Genomic DNA, 17,282 nt, shown 5'->3' with positions numbered 1-17,282 from the left:
TTGTGATGGGTTTTTATGTTTGTTTGTTTGTTGAAATAGGGTCTGGAGAATTATTTTCCCAGGCTGGCTTTGAACTGTAATCCTGCCGATCTCTGCCTACTATGTAGCTAGAATTACAATGTGTGAGCCACCAGCACCAGGCCTTCTGAATTGGAATCAGGTTGCTGGAGTGGAACTCACAACTTCTCTGGTTCTTAAACAATTCTCCAGGTGGTCTCTATTCAGGTAAAGTGCCAGAATGAGCACTGGTCTAACATAGGTATGGTGGCACAAGCCTGTAATCCCAGCTCTCCAGAGCCAGAAACAAGAGGATGGAGAGTTCTAAACCTGTCATGGTTACAATCACCATGCCATAGACAAATTTGTCATGGTGATTCCATCACCACATACCTCGTCACAGTGATCTGTTTGTTTGGGATTTTGGGAATTCGCGCTTTTGAGGCAAGGCTGTACCACTGACTTACACCCCGAGTCCAACACAGTGATGTGGCCAAGAGCAGTTTCAGTAGTGGGGCAGTTGTGAGGTGTGAGGGACACCGAGCTTTCAGATGTCACCAGAAGAACCACAGCCACATCTGTCCTGGCCCAGGACAGTGCACAGTGAGGATGAGTGAAACCCATCGTCTCAGCTGCAGCCCAGCGCCTGCCTGGTGCTCAGCACTGCCCAGAGCGCCCCACCAAGGGGATCTGCAGCTCCTATATGAGAGCTGAGGTGAGCCACAGTGTTCTGGGGACTTGATCTTGCCCAGCCTCTTGTAATCATCCTGTGCTAGCCATGGCCTTTCATTCTGTCACCTCATCACAGCTGGTGCACTGCCAAGAGGAAGGAGGAGGAAGGACAAAAAGCAGTTATGGTGAGCCTTCAATGAAGACAGACCCTATGTAAAATCACTGTAGGCCATAAGGGCAGGGGGTTTGGGTGAAAGGCGGAGAATGTGAGGGGTTGTGTGTGCACGGGAACCATTGACAACGCTTTGCAACCAAGAGTGCGAATCCCGGGTCTCCTGTGTTGGAAGAGATGAGATTTATTATTTTCCTGACAGCAAGGATTCCTGTGGAGCACCAAGGCCAAGGCCAGCCAAACGGCCCCCTCAGCCCCCAGTGTACCTGGCTGCCCTTCTGTCACTTGTCAAGCACTGCCTGCTCCTTCTCATTACAACATGGGCCTCCTGGGGACCTCCCATGCAAAGCTTCAAGGCCTGCTGGGAACAGGAGAGGGAGTGCAATGGGGGGTTGCACTTCCCTTTTCTTGTTTTTGGGGTTAGGGTATTTCCCAGAAGTCTCAGTGGCTGGGAAAGCACAGCCTGGCACTTTCAACTCAGGGGTGGGAAGTGAGCACTGCGGGGGACATGCCTGCTCCTTGGGGTGCGGTCACAGATGTGCTCACTTGTGCATTCGAGTCTGATGGACTGCGATGTTGCAGATGCTCCAGAATCTGAGCTGTGGGCTGTGTGGTCCCCAGTGATGCACAGATGATATGTGCAGGAATTTCAGGTGCTCAGGGTTCTTGAGCCTGTTCTGAGAATGAAAGCACAGACAGACTCTAACAGCAGAGGTCAGAAAGATTTTATTTGTAGAGAATTTATTTGTAGAGAAGAGAAGAGAAAGACTGCATATTGGGGAATGCAGGGGGACCCGGACATGGTGATCCCATGAGTCCCATGAGTCCCATGAGTCTGGGTGGGAGTGGGGTTAATAGTCTTTTTTTTGCACTGCCTGAGGGCGGAGATGCCTTTCGGATCCAGACAGGATCCAGACAGGCATTCCCTAGGGAGGAGAAGTGTCTCCTTGACCTCCCAGGGTCTGTCCTTACCAGGTTGCATGGGCCCAGGCCACGTGGTCCCAGTCTGCAGTTCACTCTCCAACCCTGAGCGAGTTCCGGGCAGGTGCAGTCTGAAGTGCAGTTTACTGGGATGGCTCCAGCAGGCCGTGTGGGGTGAGAATGTGGCAGTTACTTTATCAGCAGCAGGTGTCTGGGGAGAATCAGACAAACCCAGACAGCATTAGGTCCTGAAAACCAGGGTCCCCGAACACCACTGGTGCCTTATTCTATGCTTGAGGTGAAGGAAAGGATGGGGGCCCTTACAGAAGCTGAGGACCAACTCCTGGAACACCACAGAGAAACCTCACCTGAGTTTTTTCTTCTATCTAGTGGTACTGGGGTTTGAACTCAGGCCTTCACGCTTGCAAAGCAGGCACTCTACCACTTGAGCCACTCCTCCAGTCCATTTTGCTCTGGTTATTTTGGAGATGGAGTCTCACAAAATATTTTCATGGGCTGGTCTTGAACCTCCATCCTCCCAATCTCAGCTTCCCATGCAGGTGTGAGTCACTGGCACCTGGCTCTCAACTTAATTCTCTTTGTCCTCAACCTATCACTTTCACCATTAGTTTCTTTTTTTTTTGGCAGTAGAGGGATTTGAACTCAGGGCCTCAGCCTTGCTAGGCAGGTGTGCTACCACTTGAGCCACTCTGCCAGCAGCATTTTCACTATTATTGATGTTGTTTTATCCCATGTGGCTCCAGGGACATCTCAATAGGAAAGGAGGCCTCTACGTGAGCCTTAGGCACCACGCCTGTGATATTCCCAAAAAGAATCTGAGAACACACTGAAGTAGAGACGAGAATGTTTATTAGTAAAAAAAGGAAAGAAAGGGTGGCACACTCAGAAATGGAGGTGGGCACAGGTGAGGAGAGGTGTACCAAGAGCTCAAACATCCAGGGTATGAATGGAGAAAAGTGGGTTGGGGGCTTGGATTAAATTCATTTTAGGATAAATTCCCCCTTTGTCAGGACTCCTCTCTTCAGTCATTTTTGCCATTGCACTGTTTTAACATTGTCAATTTTGCCCAGTCATATCAAGTCATGTCAGTTTGCTACATTTGGGTCGTTGTGACACAGATATCTGTTTTCCTTGACTCTTTAAACAAAGGGTAATTTTAACCTGTGCTCCTTTCAAAACCTGGTATCCTTTCTTACAATAATTGTTGCAGTCAGGCCGTGGTGGATCACACCTGTAATCCCAGCTACTCAGGAGGTAGAAATCAGGAGGATCGCAGGTCAAAGCCATTTTCCCCCGAGTCACTCTCTCCTGCGGTCACCTTGCATTTCTGGATTGTATCTCAAAGATAAGGGACAAAAACTGTCCCCAAGCCACAGTGAGCCTGACAGGAATGAGTCTGCACCCTGGATAAATGCTGAGTCTTAAGCCACATTCCACCAAAAAAAATAAAGAAAAAGAAAAAAATATCATCAGAGTGAAACCCCCCCACATACACGCCAAGGCCAGCACAGAGGGAGGATGACAGGAGGCTGGGGCAAGATTGAGCCCCCTGACGACATGGCTCACCTCAGCTCTCATATAGGAGCTGCAGATCCCCTTGGTTAGGGAAATAGTAGGCAGGCGCTGGGTGGCAGCTGAGACGATGGTTTCACACATCCTCACCATGCACTGTCCTGGCACTAGGACAGACATGGGTGTGGTTCTTGCTGGTGACATCTCACTACCTTGGAAACTGCCCTCAGTAACAAATGGTCTTTGCAAAATCATTGTATTGGACTTGGAGTGGAGCTCAGGAGTAGAATCCTTGTCTCAAAAGGGTGAATCCCGAAAAGAAAGAAAGGAAGGAAGGAAGGAAAGAAAGAAAGAGAAAGAAAGAAAATGGTGATGGTACTGAATGGCAAGACTTCACGGGCTGACAAATCAGGTGGCCACGCGCCACATAAAGAACTGTAAATGACGCAAATGAAATAAGAGTTGAAATTCAGTTGGTCAGTCGTGCGTGGTAGGTACACCTGCGATCCCGGCACACGGGAGTCAGAAGCAGGACGACCCTGAGGTCAAGGCCAGCCTGGCTACAGAGAGAGAAACTGTGTGAAAATACAAAATTCACTTTGTGAGGCGCCCTGAAACATTTCGACTGCTCAGCTGTCTAGTGCAGTTACCAGCGCCCCGTCCTGCACAGGGTGGGGAACACGATGTCGCCATAAACCGCTAGTTGGGGTCCACAACACGTGTCAAAAATTCTGTAATTCTCCCGACTGCAAGAGGGAAAGGTCCTTGAGCTCATTGGCTGGGGAAAGGAGGCGGGGTGACAGTGCTTCATTTTGATTGGCTCATTTCTCTAAGTAGAGAGCCAATCACAAAAGTCCATGCAGGACCACCTGCTGTGCCACGTGGCCCTGGCCTGGTTCCAGAGCTCGCGAATCCCTGGCGGGCCTGGTCCTTGGGGATTTCTGAGCATCCACTCCATAAAGACCTTGTGGTCTGCACGACCCCCACTCAATGGGCGTGATGAGTGGGGACGTCCTCCTTCTCACGGAGGGAATATTCTTGACATTCCACCCCCACCCAAGAGGCTTAGATGTACAGGTCCAGTCCCTCAGTGTCCCATGCAGTGTCCCCTCCTGTGAAATGGGGGGCTGTGCTGGTGACCCAACAGCCTCCTCTGCAAGGGAGGTCAAGGGACAAACGGAACCTGAGGTGACCTGGACACGGGGAGGCTGCCTCCAGACAGGAGAATGGCTCAGGAGGAGGGTGGCAGCCTGCACCAGATGCTGGTGTCCCCCACCTGACCTGAAATCGCCACTTCTAGGACCACTGTGCTCCAGATTACAACCAGGTAAACCCACCTGGGTCCTTGCCTGGGTTTTCCTATGTGCAACACACCAACAGTTCCCTTTGGATCCTGGGGACATTGTGAGATGAAGTGACCTTGGTGACAGCCTGACAACCCTGCCCCTACAGAGCCCCGACCATCCTCTGTCTCCCAGAATGACTTGCAATCTTGCCAGCCCCTTCCAGTCTGGATTGGCCGCCACAATTAGAGGCCACCACCTCTCCAGCCTGACACTGCATCCAGACAGACAGACTCCCTGAAGTAACCCAATAATCATCCATACTGTGTGTCATGGACTCTTCTAGTTTCTACAGCCTCCAATAGATTACAGGCTTCACCCTGAGAAGCAGTGCTAGAAACTTATACTGGTGAAGAAAGACGCACAAGAGTCGGGCACAAGAGGCTCACGACTGCATCCCTGCTACTCAGGAGGCAGAGATCAAGAGGATCGAGGTTCAAAGCCAGCCCTGGGCAAATAGTTCACAAGCTCCTATCTTGAAAATACCCAACACAAAAAGGGCTGGTGGAATGGCTCAAGTGATAAAGTGCCTGCCTAGCAAGTGTGAGCCCCTGAGTTCAAGCTCCAGTACCACCTCCAACAAAAAAGTAGAAAAAAGACAGAAAGAAAGACACACACAGGCTGTGTTTTCCCCATCAAGAGCAAAGGGGGTAAATAAACTGTTTCCTCTGAGGTTTCCACACGTGAGCTGCAGCCACTTGCCTGAGTACAGCAAATAAAGACAGGAGGTTTATGACTTGGCACAGGTGGTCACGGGAGAGGCAAAGCCAGCCCTCCAGCCATGGTCGGGGTGCAGACATGGAGGGAGAAACAGAGGGAGAAACGGGGCAGGGCGGTGCGCTGCGATTCTCGGGAGGCGAGGGTCCTTTTCTGCGCTCAGATGGAATCAGAGGTGACTCGAGCAGCAAAAGTCAGAGAAGATTAATTTGTAGAGAAGAGACAGGAAAGGCCACATGGGGGACATGAGGGGGCCCGGAAACCGGAAGTCCTCGAGTCAGCTTGGACGTTGGGTTTACAGCTTTTTTATTGCCGGATTTTGGCGTGAGCAGGTGTCTCTTGGGAAGGAGAGGCGGCTTCTGGCGCAATCAGGAGTTTCTTGGGAAGGAGAAGGGGCGTTTCTCCCTGGTTAATGGCCATCTTTGGGGAACATGTGGTCCTTCCGCAGTCTGTCCTTCAAGTCACAGTCTCAAGATTGCCCTGCCATCAGGACAGGGACAACGAAGTCCATTCGGTAACTGATTCCTGCTGAAAGGGGACGGCGAAGGGGCCCACAGCATCAGGGCTGACCTCCAGAGGGGTTATGGAGGGGACCAGGGTTGTAGGTCGTCATTATTTTTATGAGCATCTGTAGTTTGATGGATTCTAGGCGAGAGGAAATGAACTTGACTAGTAAGGTTAGAATGCAAGGTCACACACAAGTAAGAGGATAAGGACAACTACAGGACCCAGAAACGGTAGGCACCACGTCTCACATGGAATTTTATTTGATCCCATACCTGTGTGGATTCTTAAGTTTTGATGGACAATTTTTGGAGTCACTCCCTCTTGAAGAATGTAGTTTGTACTTTTTCTTTTTACAGATAGTTAGACAGAAAATAAATAGATAGATTGGCAGACATAAAATATCTACATGGTCCCAGACCATTGATGGCTGTAGCTGGACCAGCACGTGGAAGATGGAGAATGGAAAGGAAGGGTTTCTTTTCCCGTTTTCTTTTCAAACATTCTGTCGCAATATGCCCAAATGCTAACATTTAATCTTTCTGGGTGGCAGGTACCTGAAGGTTGAAAATAAACCAGACAAGCAAAGATCTGAAGGAAGATCCAGTAAGCAGCAGTGCAAAGGTCCTGGGGCAGCTAGGGCAAGCTCCAGCCCTGGCAGGGGCCAGGAAGGCAGAGCCAGGTGGAGAGAGGTCAGATAAGGGTAACAAGGAAATTGGATTTGGGACTTGAAGCAGGGAAGCACACCCACCAGAGGGGCACTGTGGAAACCTCGTGCTGGCCAGCACTGTTTTGTTAACGTTTAAACTAAGGGGTGAAATGCACAGCATATGTCTTGTCTTGGCTCTTCTTTGTGTGTGTGTTAGATATTTTTCATGAGACACCTGAAAATAACAGGTGTGGGTGTGTCACTGTGGTCCCAAGGGACAAATGTCCTGTGCACAGTTGGGTACAGTCCAGGGAGTCAAAGGCATGTAAGTAGTATTTAAGGCAACAGAGAGACAGAGAGGACAGGACATGCCTGGCAGCTCCTTCTTGCCTAAGTTTATAGGGGAGAAGGGGCAGGGGGAGGGGGAGGGGAAGGGACAGACTGAAAGGGAGGAGGAGGAGAGGGAAGGTGAGAGAAGGGAGGAGAGGAGAAGGGAAGCCAAAAGGAAGGAAAGTGGCTGTCCTGGCCCCCAGAACTCCACACCCATCCACAACAAGTCTGCCCCTCATTGTTAGCCACCCTGATTCTCCCCAGACACCTGCTGCTGGCAAGGTAACTGCCATGTCCTCACCCCACTCGGCCTGCTGGAGCCATCCCAGTAAACTGCACTTCAGACTGCACCTGCCTGGAGCTTGCTCAGGGTTGGAGAGTGAACTGCAGCCTGAGTCCACGCAGCCTGAGACCACGTGGCCCGGGCCCATGCAACCTGGGGACCACACAGCCCACAGCTCAGATTCTGGAGCATCTGCAACATCGCAGTCCATCAGACTCGAATGCACAAGTGAGCACATCTGTGACCGCACCCCAAGGAGCAGGCATGTCCCCCGCAGTGCTCACTTCCCACCCCTGAGTTGAAAGTGCCAGGCTGTGCTTTCCCAGCCACTGAGACTTCTGGGAAATACCCTAACCCCAAAAACAAGAAAAGGGAAGTGCAACCCCCCATTGCACTCCCTCTCCTGTTCCCAGCAGGCCTTGAAGCTTTGCATGGGAGGTCCCGAGGAGGCCCACGTTGTAATGAGAAGGAGCTGGCAGTGCTTGACAAGTGACAGAAGGGCAGCCGGGGACATTGGGGGCTCTGGGGATCGTTGGGCCAACTTTGGCCTTGGTGCTCCACAGGAATCCTTGCTGTCAGGAAAATAATAAATCTCATCTCTTCCAACACAGGAGACCCGGGATTCGCACTCTTGGTTGCAAAGCGTTGTCAATGGTTCCCGTGCACACACAACCCCTCACATTCTCCGCCTTTCACCCAAACCCCCTGCCCTTATGGCCTACAGTGATTTTACATAGGGTCTGTCTTCATTGAAGGCTCACCATAACTGCTTTTTGTCCTTCCTCCTCCTTCCTCTTGGCAGTGCACCAGCTGTGATGAGGTGACAGAATGAAAGGCCACGGCTAGCACAGAAGGATGACAAGAGGCTGGGCAAGATCAAGTCCCCAGAACACTGTGGCTCACCTCAGCTCTCATATAGGAGCTGCAGATCCCCTTGGTTAGGGAAATAGTAGGCAGGCGCTGGGTGGCAGCTGAGACGATGGTTTCACACATCCTCACCATGCACTGTCCTGGCACTAGGACAGACATGGGTGTGGTTCTTGCTGGTGACATCTCACTACCTTGGAAACTGCCCTCAGTAACAAATGGTCTTTGCAAAATCATTGTATTGGACTTGGGGTGGAGCTCAGGAGTAGAATCCTTGTCTCAAAAGGGTGAATCCCGAAAAGAAAGAAAGGAAGGAAGGAAGGAAGGAAAGAAAGAGAAAGAAAGAAAATGGTGATGGTACTGAATGGCAAGACTTCACGGGCTGACAAATCAGGTGGCCAGGCGCCACATAAAGAACTGTAAATGACGCAAATGAAATAAGAGTTGAAATTCAGTTGGTCAGTCGTGCGTGGTAGGTACACCTGCGATCCCGGCACACGGGAGTCAGAAGCAGGACGACCCTGAGGTCAAGGCCAGCCTGGCTACAGAGAGAGAACGTGTCCCAAAAAACAAAATTCAGGGCTGTCAGAGTGGCTCAAGTGGTAGAGCGTCTGCCTATCAAGTGTGAGGCCCTGAGTTCCAGGCCCAGTACCACCAAAAAAAAAAAAAAAAAAAAAAAAGTCAGGTGACAGGCTTCCTCCTCCACACTCCCATCATGGGGTCCTGGCCTCTGGAGTGTCTAACGACACCCCTCAGACAAAGCACCAGACGACAGTCCCACCCCACCAACAACCCACAGGGACCTCCCATGCATTGCTGATGGTGGGTGCCCTCAGTGTCGTCCATGTGCCCTGGAGTAGGACACTTAGTTCATGTGTGTCACTAAACCAGGTGGAAAGCTGCCCATCCAGTCCCCTGTGCACAAGCGTTCCTGTGTCCACACCACACCCGCCCCCTCAAGCAAGTGGAGGGAAAGCACGGGTCAGCGCTGCCCTCCCAGCTGAGCACGCAGTCAGCGGTTATCCACGACAGCTTTATTCAGAGGCGGCCAAGGTCAGGAGGTTGAGACCTGGGTTGACACCCTCCACTGCTGCTGACCTGCCCTCTCAACACTGCATGGAGCCAGTCATAAGATCAGGAGGATCAGGGTTCGAAGACAGTCCAGGCAAACAGTTCTCATGACCCCACTTGAAAATACCCACAAAAAAGGGCTGGTGGAGAGGCTCAAGTTGTAGGCCCTGAGTTCAAATCATAGTACTGCCAGGAAAGAAAAGAAAGAATGTTAGGAAGAGAGTATGAAAGAATGTAGGAAACAAAGTGAGGAGAAGGAAAGAAAAATGGGAAAAAAGAAAGAAAGAAAGTGAGAAAGAAATACAGACCGTCTTCTCCTTAGCTGCAGGGAGGATGAGGACATTGAGTGGGGGCGGAGTAATCAGCAGAGTGGGGCTGGAGGATGAGGCAGAGCAGCCTAGTGCAGCACAGCAGGGCCCCTCCAAGCAGCAGCAGCACAGCAGCGACCCAACCGATGTAGAGCGAGGCCCCCATCTTCTGACTCTCCCCAGAGCCCTCCAGAACACTGAGGTTGTGGAAGATTATGCCATGAGTTATCCAGGTCACTGGGAAAATCAGTAGAAAGGCAGCTACCAGGAACATCACACCTGCCTTGGTCATGGCCTTGGCCTTGGTGGTCTCACCTTCCACCCTCTTGGTGCACTTGACCCTCACCACGGAGAACAGCAAACCCAGTGCAGCCACAACGATGCAGGTGACCATGAGGACACGGGCCACCAAAATGTCCTGTGGGAATATCTCCAGTGTCCCGTACTCCGTGCATTGAATCTGGGTTCCGTTCAGAAAATCGCAGACCTTCCACAAGCCCTCTGATACGAACTCAGCTTCATACATGTCACTGTTGAGGAAGACTGTCACCCTCCACATGGGCAGTGCACAGCTCAGTACAGCACACAGCCAGCCCAGGAAGGCCAGGGCGATGCCTGTCACCTGTAGCCTCATGGACGCCATCGCTCAGCCTCTGAAGGGGTCAAAGACGTGGAGGACAGTGGGGGTCCGCCTCGGGGAGTCAGAGGATTCCACAGTGGCCAGAGAAAGCTTTTCTTTGTGGGGTGCAGCAAAACACAGCCTGTTGGAGATCCACTGCCGCCACCAGTGTGTCTCTGTAAGGTCATGTAGCAGTCAGGAAGTGTGACCACAAGCACCTTCCTGTGAACAGCTGCACCACGGATCTGAGTCTATAGGTTGAGCAGTTATATGACTCTCTCAGGGGACAGGGCAGAGGGAGGGGTTTCAGTTCCAGGGGCTGCCTTGACCAGTTGACAAGTTCCTGTTTTATTTTTTTTGTCTTTTCTTTTTTTTTGGTGATGGGATCGAACCCAAGGCCTTGCGCATGCTAGGCAAGCTCTGCACCACCGAGCTACATCCCAGCCCTTATTATTTTTGGTGTGTGTGATATTGGAGTTTGAACTCAAGGTCTACACCTTGAGCCATTCCACCAGCCATTTGTCGTGGTGTTTTTTTTTGTTTGTTTGTTTTTTGAGTTAGGGTCTCATGAACTATTTGACTAGGCTGGCTTTGAACCATGATCCTCTACATCTGCCTTCTTAGTTGCAGGTATTACAGTCATTAGCGATCTGTGCCTGGCCAGTTTGTGTTTTTCTAAGCATGGCTAACATGGGGCCCAGGTCCTGTGTCTAAGAGCCCCTCTCTTTTCTCCCCAGCCTGTGCTGAGGTCAGCCTGGAGACAGAGGTTGCGTCACAGCCCAGGGCACCCGGATGCTCACAGGGTGGGAATGCATGGGGTAGCAGCCAAACCCAGGCAGCTTTAGGTCCTGAAAACCAGGGTCCCCAAACCCCACTGGTGCCTTATTCCATGCTTGAGGCGAAGGAAAGGATGGGGGCCCTTACAGAAGCTGAGGACCAACTCCTGGAACACCACAGAGAAACCTCACCTGAGTTTTTTCTTCTACCTACGGGAGAGCAAGAGCCTTGTGTCCATTGGCTGGTGAAAAGAGGCGGGGTGCAGCACTTTGCTTTGATTGGCTGTTTTCTCTCAGCAGCGAGCCAATCATCGAAGGCGATGGGGGCGTGACCGGCTCGGTCACATGGTTTCCCCCACCTCCGCGTTCCAGAGCTCGCGAATCCCTGGCGGGCCTGGTCCTTGGGGATTTCTGAGCATCCACTCCATAAAGACTTTGTGGTCTGCACGACCCCCAACCAGATGGGACTGATGGGGCAGGGAGGTCCTCCTCCCCACCGCGGGAAATCTCCTGGCTCCTGCAACCCTGACCTAACCATAGAGGCTTAGTCCAGTCCCTCAGTGTCGCACTCAGTGTCCCCTCCTGTGAAATGGGACTGCGCTGGTGACCTGACAGCCTCCTCTGCAAGGGAGGTCGAGGGGAAAGGATGACTGAAGTGAGTTGGGCACAGGGAGACCTTGTCCCCACAGGAGAATGGCTCAGGAGGACAGTGCCGGCCTGCCCCAGATGCTGGTGTCCCCTACCTGACCTGAAGTGCCACTGCTATGACCGCTGCCTTCCAGACTTCAACCAGGTAAACCCACCGGGGTCCTCGCCTAGGTTTTTCTATGTGCAAAGCCGGGAAAATTCGCCTTGCATCCTGGGGAAGTTGTGAGATGAAGTGAGACTTGGGTGACAGCCTGACAATCCTGCTCCAGCAGGGACCCCGTCCTCCTCTGCCCCCCACAATGATCCGACCCTCTAACCAGCCCCTTCCAGTCTGGATTGGCCGCCAGAGTCAGGGGCCACCACCTACCCAGCCAGAGACTGCATCCAGACACAAGGCTGCCTGGAGGAGGTGCCCATAGCGTGGTCACTGGGGACTGAGCAGAAAGCTACCTTGGCCAGAAGAGAAGGTCCCTGTTAAGCTGAGCCCCTGTGGTCTAGGGACTAAAGTATGTCCTGAATATGGCCCTTTGGTGGTAGAAGGCACCTCATCCCTGGGTCTCCTCTCACTGTAGCCCAGCAAGAAGCAACCCCCACTCACACCAGTTCAACTGACAGGCTCCTGGAGCACCCCACCACAGGGGTTAACCTGGGGACCTCTGTCCCCAGGATGTGACCTGCATGCACCTGTCTCACCCACCTGTCAAGCCCTTACAGACCTGACTCCAGATGCCCTAATCGTGGACGTGGCCTGTGGAACTGGCCTGGAAGCTTCCAAGGTTAGGCTTCCCTAGAACCTCTACCCTCTCTTTAAGACCCACATCCCACGGACCAAAGAAACTGCCACCCCTGGGCCCAGAAACTCTGCCCCACTTTTGACTCATTAGTCCCCAGCACATTCACCAGTTTCCCAGCTCAGACAGCGAACGGGCCACGACTGAGACCCTCTCACCACTGCTCAGGCTTGCGGTTTCCTCCGGCTGCATGGGGTGGATGGATCCCAGAGCTGCTGAATCACACGGGCACTCAGTCTCTATCAGAGCCTCAGCCTCTGCTCCCAAGGTCAGGAGCCTCTTCCCAGCCCTGAAGGTACTTCCCCTCCCATCTGACACCCAAGGCACCCATTCACCTTCACAGGTGGATAGGGTGAAAGGATGTGAGTTCTCTAACCCAGTCTCCGTCACCCCCTGATGGGACCTCAATGACCTCTCTCACTGAGCCCCCAAGCATAGTATTTGAGGACAACCCACACCTGGGTCCTGCCTCTCTCCTCCATGAGAGCTATGTCCTACAGAGTCAGGTGACATAGGCTGGCAGAGTGTCTCAAGTGGTAGAGAGCCTGCCTAGCAAATGTGAGGCCCTGAGTTCAAACCCCAGTACCATAAAAAAAAAAAAAAACATAGTAGTCAGGTGACAGGCTTCTTCTCTGCACATTCTTTCATGGGGTCCTGGCCTCTGGGGTGTCTAAGGCCACCCCTTACACAAAACATCAGACCACATCCCCACCCCACCAACAACCCAAGGGACCTGCCATGCTTGCTGATGGTGGGTGCTCTCGGTGTCAGCCATGGGCCCTGGAGTGGGACACTGAGTTCATGTGTGCCACCGTATCAGGTGGAAAGCTGTCCATCCAACCCATACGAGTGCGTTCCTGTGTCCACACCACACCCAAAACCCTCGAGCAAGCGGAGGGAGAAGCATTGGTCAGCGCTGCCCTCCCAGCCACGCATGCAGTCACCATATCACTAAACAGCTTTATTCAGAGGCGGCCAAGGTCAGGAGGCTGAAACCCTCCACAGCTGCTGACCTGCCGGTCAATACTGCATGGAGCCAGTCACAAGGTCAGGAGGGTCGAGATTCAAAGAAAGCCCAGGAAAACAGTTCCTGAGACCTTGCCTCCAAAAATCCCATTCCAGAAGAGGGCTGGGGGAGCGGCTCAAGGTGTAGGCCCTGAGTTCAAACCCCAGTACCATCAAAAATAAAAGAAAGACAGCAAGAGTTCCCCCTAGCAGTGGGAAGGACGAAGGACAGGTACTACTAGCTTCCAGACTTTGTCCTTTGTAAGGAAGCAGCACAGCAGAGAGGACAACAGGTGAGCAGTAATTTCGGGTTTCAGCCTGGTGAAAGGAGTTCTTGGGAAGGTGGCCGAGTGGCCCAGAACTGACCTTGGGGTGCTGGCCAGTATCCAGCCTCTGTTCCTTCCAATCCATCCCCCAGTAGTCAGCACCTCACAGCAGGGCCATACTGGTCCACAGGCAGCACTGAGCTGGGTGCAAGCGGAAACAACTGGAAAGGGACAGAGCAGCGAGCACACCTTACACGACATCGGTGCAGGCAGCGGAGTACTTGGCAGAGTAGGGCTGGTGGGTGGGGTGAGGCACCCAAGTGCAGCACAGCAGACTCCCTCCAAGCAGCAGCAGTCCCGAGGCGGCCCAACCGATGTAGAGCGATGTCCCCATCTTCTGACTCTCCCCAGAGTCCTCCAGAGAGACGAGGAAGCTGTACGTAATGTTATAAGCTGTCCAGCACACGGGCACCAGCACCAGAAGGCCTGCCATCAGGAACATCACACCTGCCTTGGTCGTGACCTTGGCCTTGGCGGTCTCCTCTTCCACCCTCTTGGCGCGCTTGCCCCCCACCACAGAGAACAGCAAGCCCAGAGCAGCCACAATGATGCAGGTGACCATGAGGACACGGGCCACCTGCAGGTCCTTTGGCAATGGCAGCAGTGACTCATATTCCGGGCATTGAATCTGGGTTGTGTTCAGAAAATTGCAAATCTTCCACAAGCCTTCTGAGATGATCTGTCCTTGGGAGGACTTGCTGCCGGTGAAGGCTGTCACCCTCCACATGGGCAGCGCGCAGCTCAATATGGTGCCCAGCCAGCCAAGCAAGGCCAGGATGACGCCTGTCACCTGAAGCCTCAAAGAAGACATTGCTCAGTACTTGAAGGGGTGGAAGATGTCGAAGACAGTGAGGGTCCTTCTCTGGGAGTTGTAGGATTCCACAGTGGCAAGTCTTTCCTTGTGAGATGCAGCAGGACAAAGCCAGTTGGAGATGTCACTGCTGCCACTGGAAGGTCAGGTGTGCCAGCCAGCAAGTGTGACCATGCAAACAGCTGCTACACAGATCTGAGGCTGCAGGTTGAGTAGTTATATGGCTCTGGCAGGGGGAAGGGGCAGAGGGAGGGGTTTTAGTCCTTGGGGCGTCCCCATGACCAGTTGACAAGTTTCTGTATTTCTTTTTGTGTGTGTGTGGGCAGGACTGGGATTTGAACTCAGAGCCTATGCCTTGAGTCACTCCACCACGCCTTGTGTTTTTGTTTTGGTTTGGTTTGGGTTTTTTTGAAGGTATTTTTCCATATAGGGTCTCACAAACTATTTCCCTGGGCTGGCTTTGAACTTCAATCCTCCTTATCTCTGCTGGGATTACAGGCATGAGTCACAAGCACCTGGCTCATCCTTTGTTTAAAGAGTCAAGGAAAACATCTATGTCACAATGACCCAGATTTAGTAAACTGACAAGACTTGATATGTCTGGAACTAAATTGATAATGTCAAAAGAGTGTAACAGCAAGAATGACTGAATGTACCAGAGAGAGGGGTCCTGAACAAAGGGGGATATTTATCCTAAGGTGAATTTAAGCCAAGCCCACAACCCACTTTTCTCCATTCTTACCCCAGATGTTTGAGCTCTCAGTACACCTCTCCTTACCTGTGCCCACCTCTATTTCTGAGTGTGCCACCCTTTCTTTGCTTTGTTTACTAATAAACTTCCTTGTCTCTACTTCATTGTGTCCCCAAATTCTTTTTGTGACAATGTCACAGACACAGTACCCAAGATCGAGGTAAAGACCTCCTTCCCTATTGAAGATGTCTTTGGAGCCTCACAAGTTAAAATGACAATAATCATAGTGAAAATGCTGCTGGCAGAGTGGCTCAAGTGGTAGCACACCTGCCTAACAAGGGTGAGGTTCTGAGTTCAAACCCCAGTCCCACTCTGCACACCCCAAAAAAACTCAGGTGAGGTTTCTCTGTGGTGTTCCAGGAGTTGGTCCTCAGCTTCTCTAAGGGTCCCCCATCCTTTCCTTCACCTCAGGCATGGAATAAGGCACCACTGGTTATTTGGGGACCCTGGTTTTCAGGCTCTGAACTTGCCTGGGTTTGGCTGCTACCCCTCTGTTCCCACCCTGGGAGCATCCGCAGCCCCTGGGTTTTGAGTAGCATCTATCTCCATGCTGACCTAGCACGGGCCTGGGGGAGGAGAGAGGGGTTCCTAGATACTGGATCTGAAGGCTGTGTTGGCCAGAGTTTAGAAATACAGAAACTGTCTGGGTGCCAGTGGCTCACACCTATAATCCTAGCCACTCAGGAGGCAGAGATCAGGAGGACTGCAGTTCAAAGCCAGCCCTGAGCAAATAATTTGAAAGACCCTATCTCAGAAAAAAAAAAAAAAATCACAGAAAAGGGCTGCTGGAGTGGTTCAAGGTGGAGGCCCTGAGTTCAAACCCCAGTACCACCAAAACAACAAAAAGAGAGAAAACAAAGGATGAGTTTAACTTTTGCTCATTTCAAACCTGCATTTCCTTTCTTAAGATAAGTTTTTCCCTTCTTTAGAAACACTTCTGTGATTAAAGGAGTCATTTAACCAACTGTCTCCCTCCAGGGTAATGGTCTTCCTTTAAGACATTCTTGCTCATTTCCCAGAGTGTAGTTTTCATTTTAGCAAGCAGGCAAGGTCAGAGGAAGAGAATGGCCTTTTTCATTTTCTTATACGTTGCAGCTCAGTCAGTGAGTGTGGCACGGAAAGCAAAGAAAGTAGTGCGTTCAGCCAGGCACCGGTGGCTCACGCGTATAATCCCAGCTACTGAGGAGGCAGAGATCAGGAGGATCACGGTTTGAAGCCAGCCCAGGCCAATAGCTCTCAAGACCCTATCTTGAAAAAAACCTTCACAAAAAAAGTGCTGGTGGAGTGACGCAAGGTGTAGGCCCTGCGTACCACAAAAATAAACTTAAAAATAAAAAATCAAAAGGAAAGAGAAAACTCAGTTTTGGAGGTTCAGGGAAAGCTCAGCGTGCATGGGGTGTGGCACAGTCCAACTCCAGTGGGTGCTGAATTCTTGGTTTATGCTACAGAGGCACCAAATAACTCAGTACATTTTGATGGGTTTCTTAGGGGGTTGGGAAGGCAGACGGTCTGGGAGAAAGAACTCAGAAATCTCTATGTCATTGTGTCCCCAAGCCTTGGCACTGAGGATGGCAAAGGAAAACCCAAGTAGTGACAGGCCGAGAGGCACACACACTTTTTAAAAGTGCCCATGACCTCATCCCAAGCTCTCTGTAGGTACTCAGGGTTGAGCCTCCTGTGCTCCCTTTCAAAGTGGCCAGTCACAAAGATTGTGAGCCCAAAAACCCGTTCAGTCAGGGCAGGGGCAGACTTGTATTAGAGATAAAACCTGAGTGGACTTCCTGCCCAGTGTGCTTGCTAACTGGACAATTTGTCTGTGGCACACCCTTCTGTAGAAGTAAAATTTTGTCTTGCCTATTGACCTCTGAGTTGTGTTGTCTCTCTCATGACACACAAATATCTTGAATTCATTTCTATTTATCCAGGTGCCCCAACCTGTTCTCCTCCACCAGAAAGCCCTGTAGCAAACTTTGTGAGTACAGAAGACAGCTGTGCCAGACCTCCCACACAGACACACTTCCTGCTGCTGCACCCCCTCTCCTTGGACACAGCCAAATGGCACCTGGAGAAGCAGGCGTGGGAGAGGGGCAAGTTGCTGGCCCAAGAATTTTCCATGTGCCCAGGAGAAGTGACAAAGAGGCTCTCCTTGCCTGCTGGGCTCAGTCAAGCACATCAGAAGTAGAGCAGG

General features: G+C 51.8%; 2 protein-coding genes across 2 annotated transcripts; both read right to left on the bottom strand.

The window, feature by feature from the left end:
- Nucleotides 1-6,079: 6,079 nt before the first annotated feature.
- On the bottom strand, nucleotides 6,080-10,971 carry LOC109686915 (claudin-4-like). Its single transcript, XM_020164481.2, has 2 exons — nucleotides 9,368-10,971; nucleotides 6,080-9,245 (listed from the first exon to the last, which is right to left on the bottom strand). The coding sequence occupies exon 1, from the start codon at nucleotides 10,008-10,010 to the stop codon at nucleotides 9,378-9,380; it is 633 nt and encodes a 210-aa protein (XP_020020070.2). The 5' UTR covers nucleotides 10,011-10,971; the 3' UTR covers nucleotides 6,080-9,245; nucleotides 9,368-9,377.
- Nucleotides 10,972-12,785: 1,814 nt separating this feature from the next.
- LOC109702827 (claudin-4-like) lies at nucleotides 12,786-14,640 on the bottom strand. The gene has a single exon (XM_074075739.1). It carries the CDS (start codon nucleotides 14,341-14,343, stop codon nucleotides 13,723-13,725), a length of 621 nt encoding a protein of 206 aa, XP_073931840.1. The 5' UTR covers nucleotides 14,344-14,640; the 3' UTR covers nucleotides 12,786-13,722.
- Between the last annotated feature and the right edge of the window lie 2,642 nt (nucleotides 14,641-17,282).

This window comes from Castor canadensis, chromosome 6, assembly GCF_047511655.1.
Source record: "Castor canadensis chromosome 6, mCasCan1.hap1v2, whole genome shotgun sequence".
Lineage (NCBI taxonomy): Eukaryota > Metazoa > Chordata > Mammalia > Rodentia > Castoridae > Castor > Castor canadensis.
This window is presented reverse-complemented; position numbering and strand designations above follow the sequence as displayed.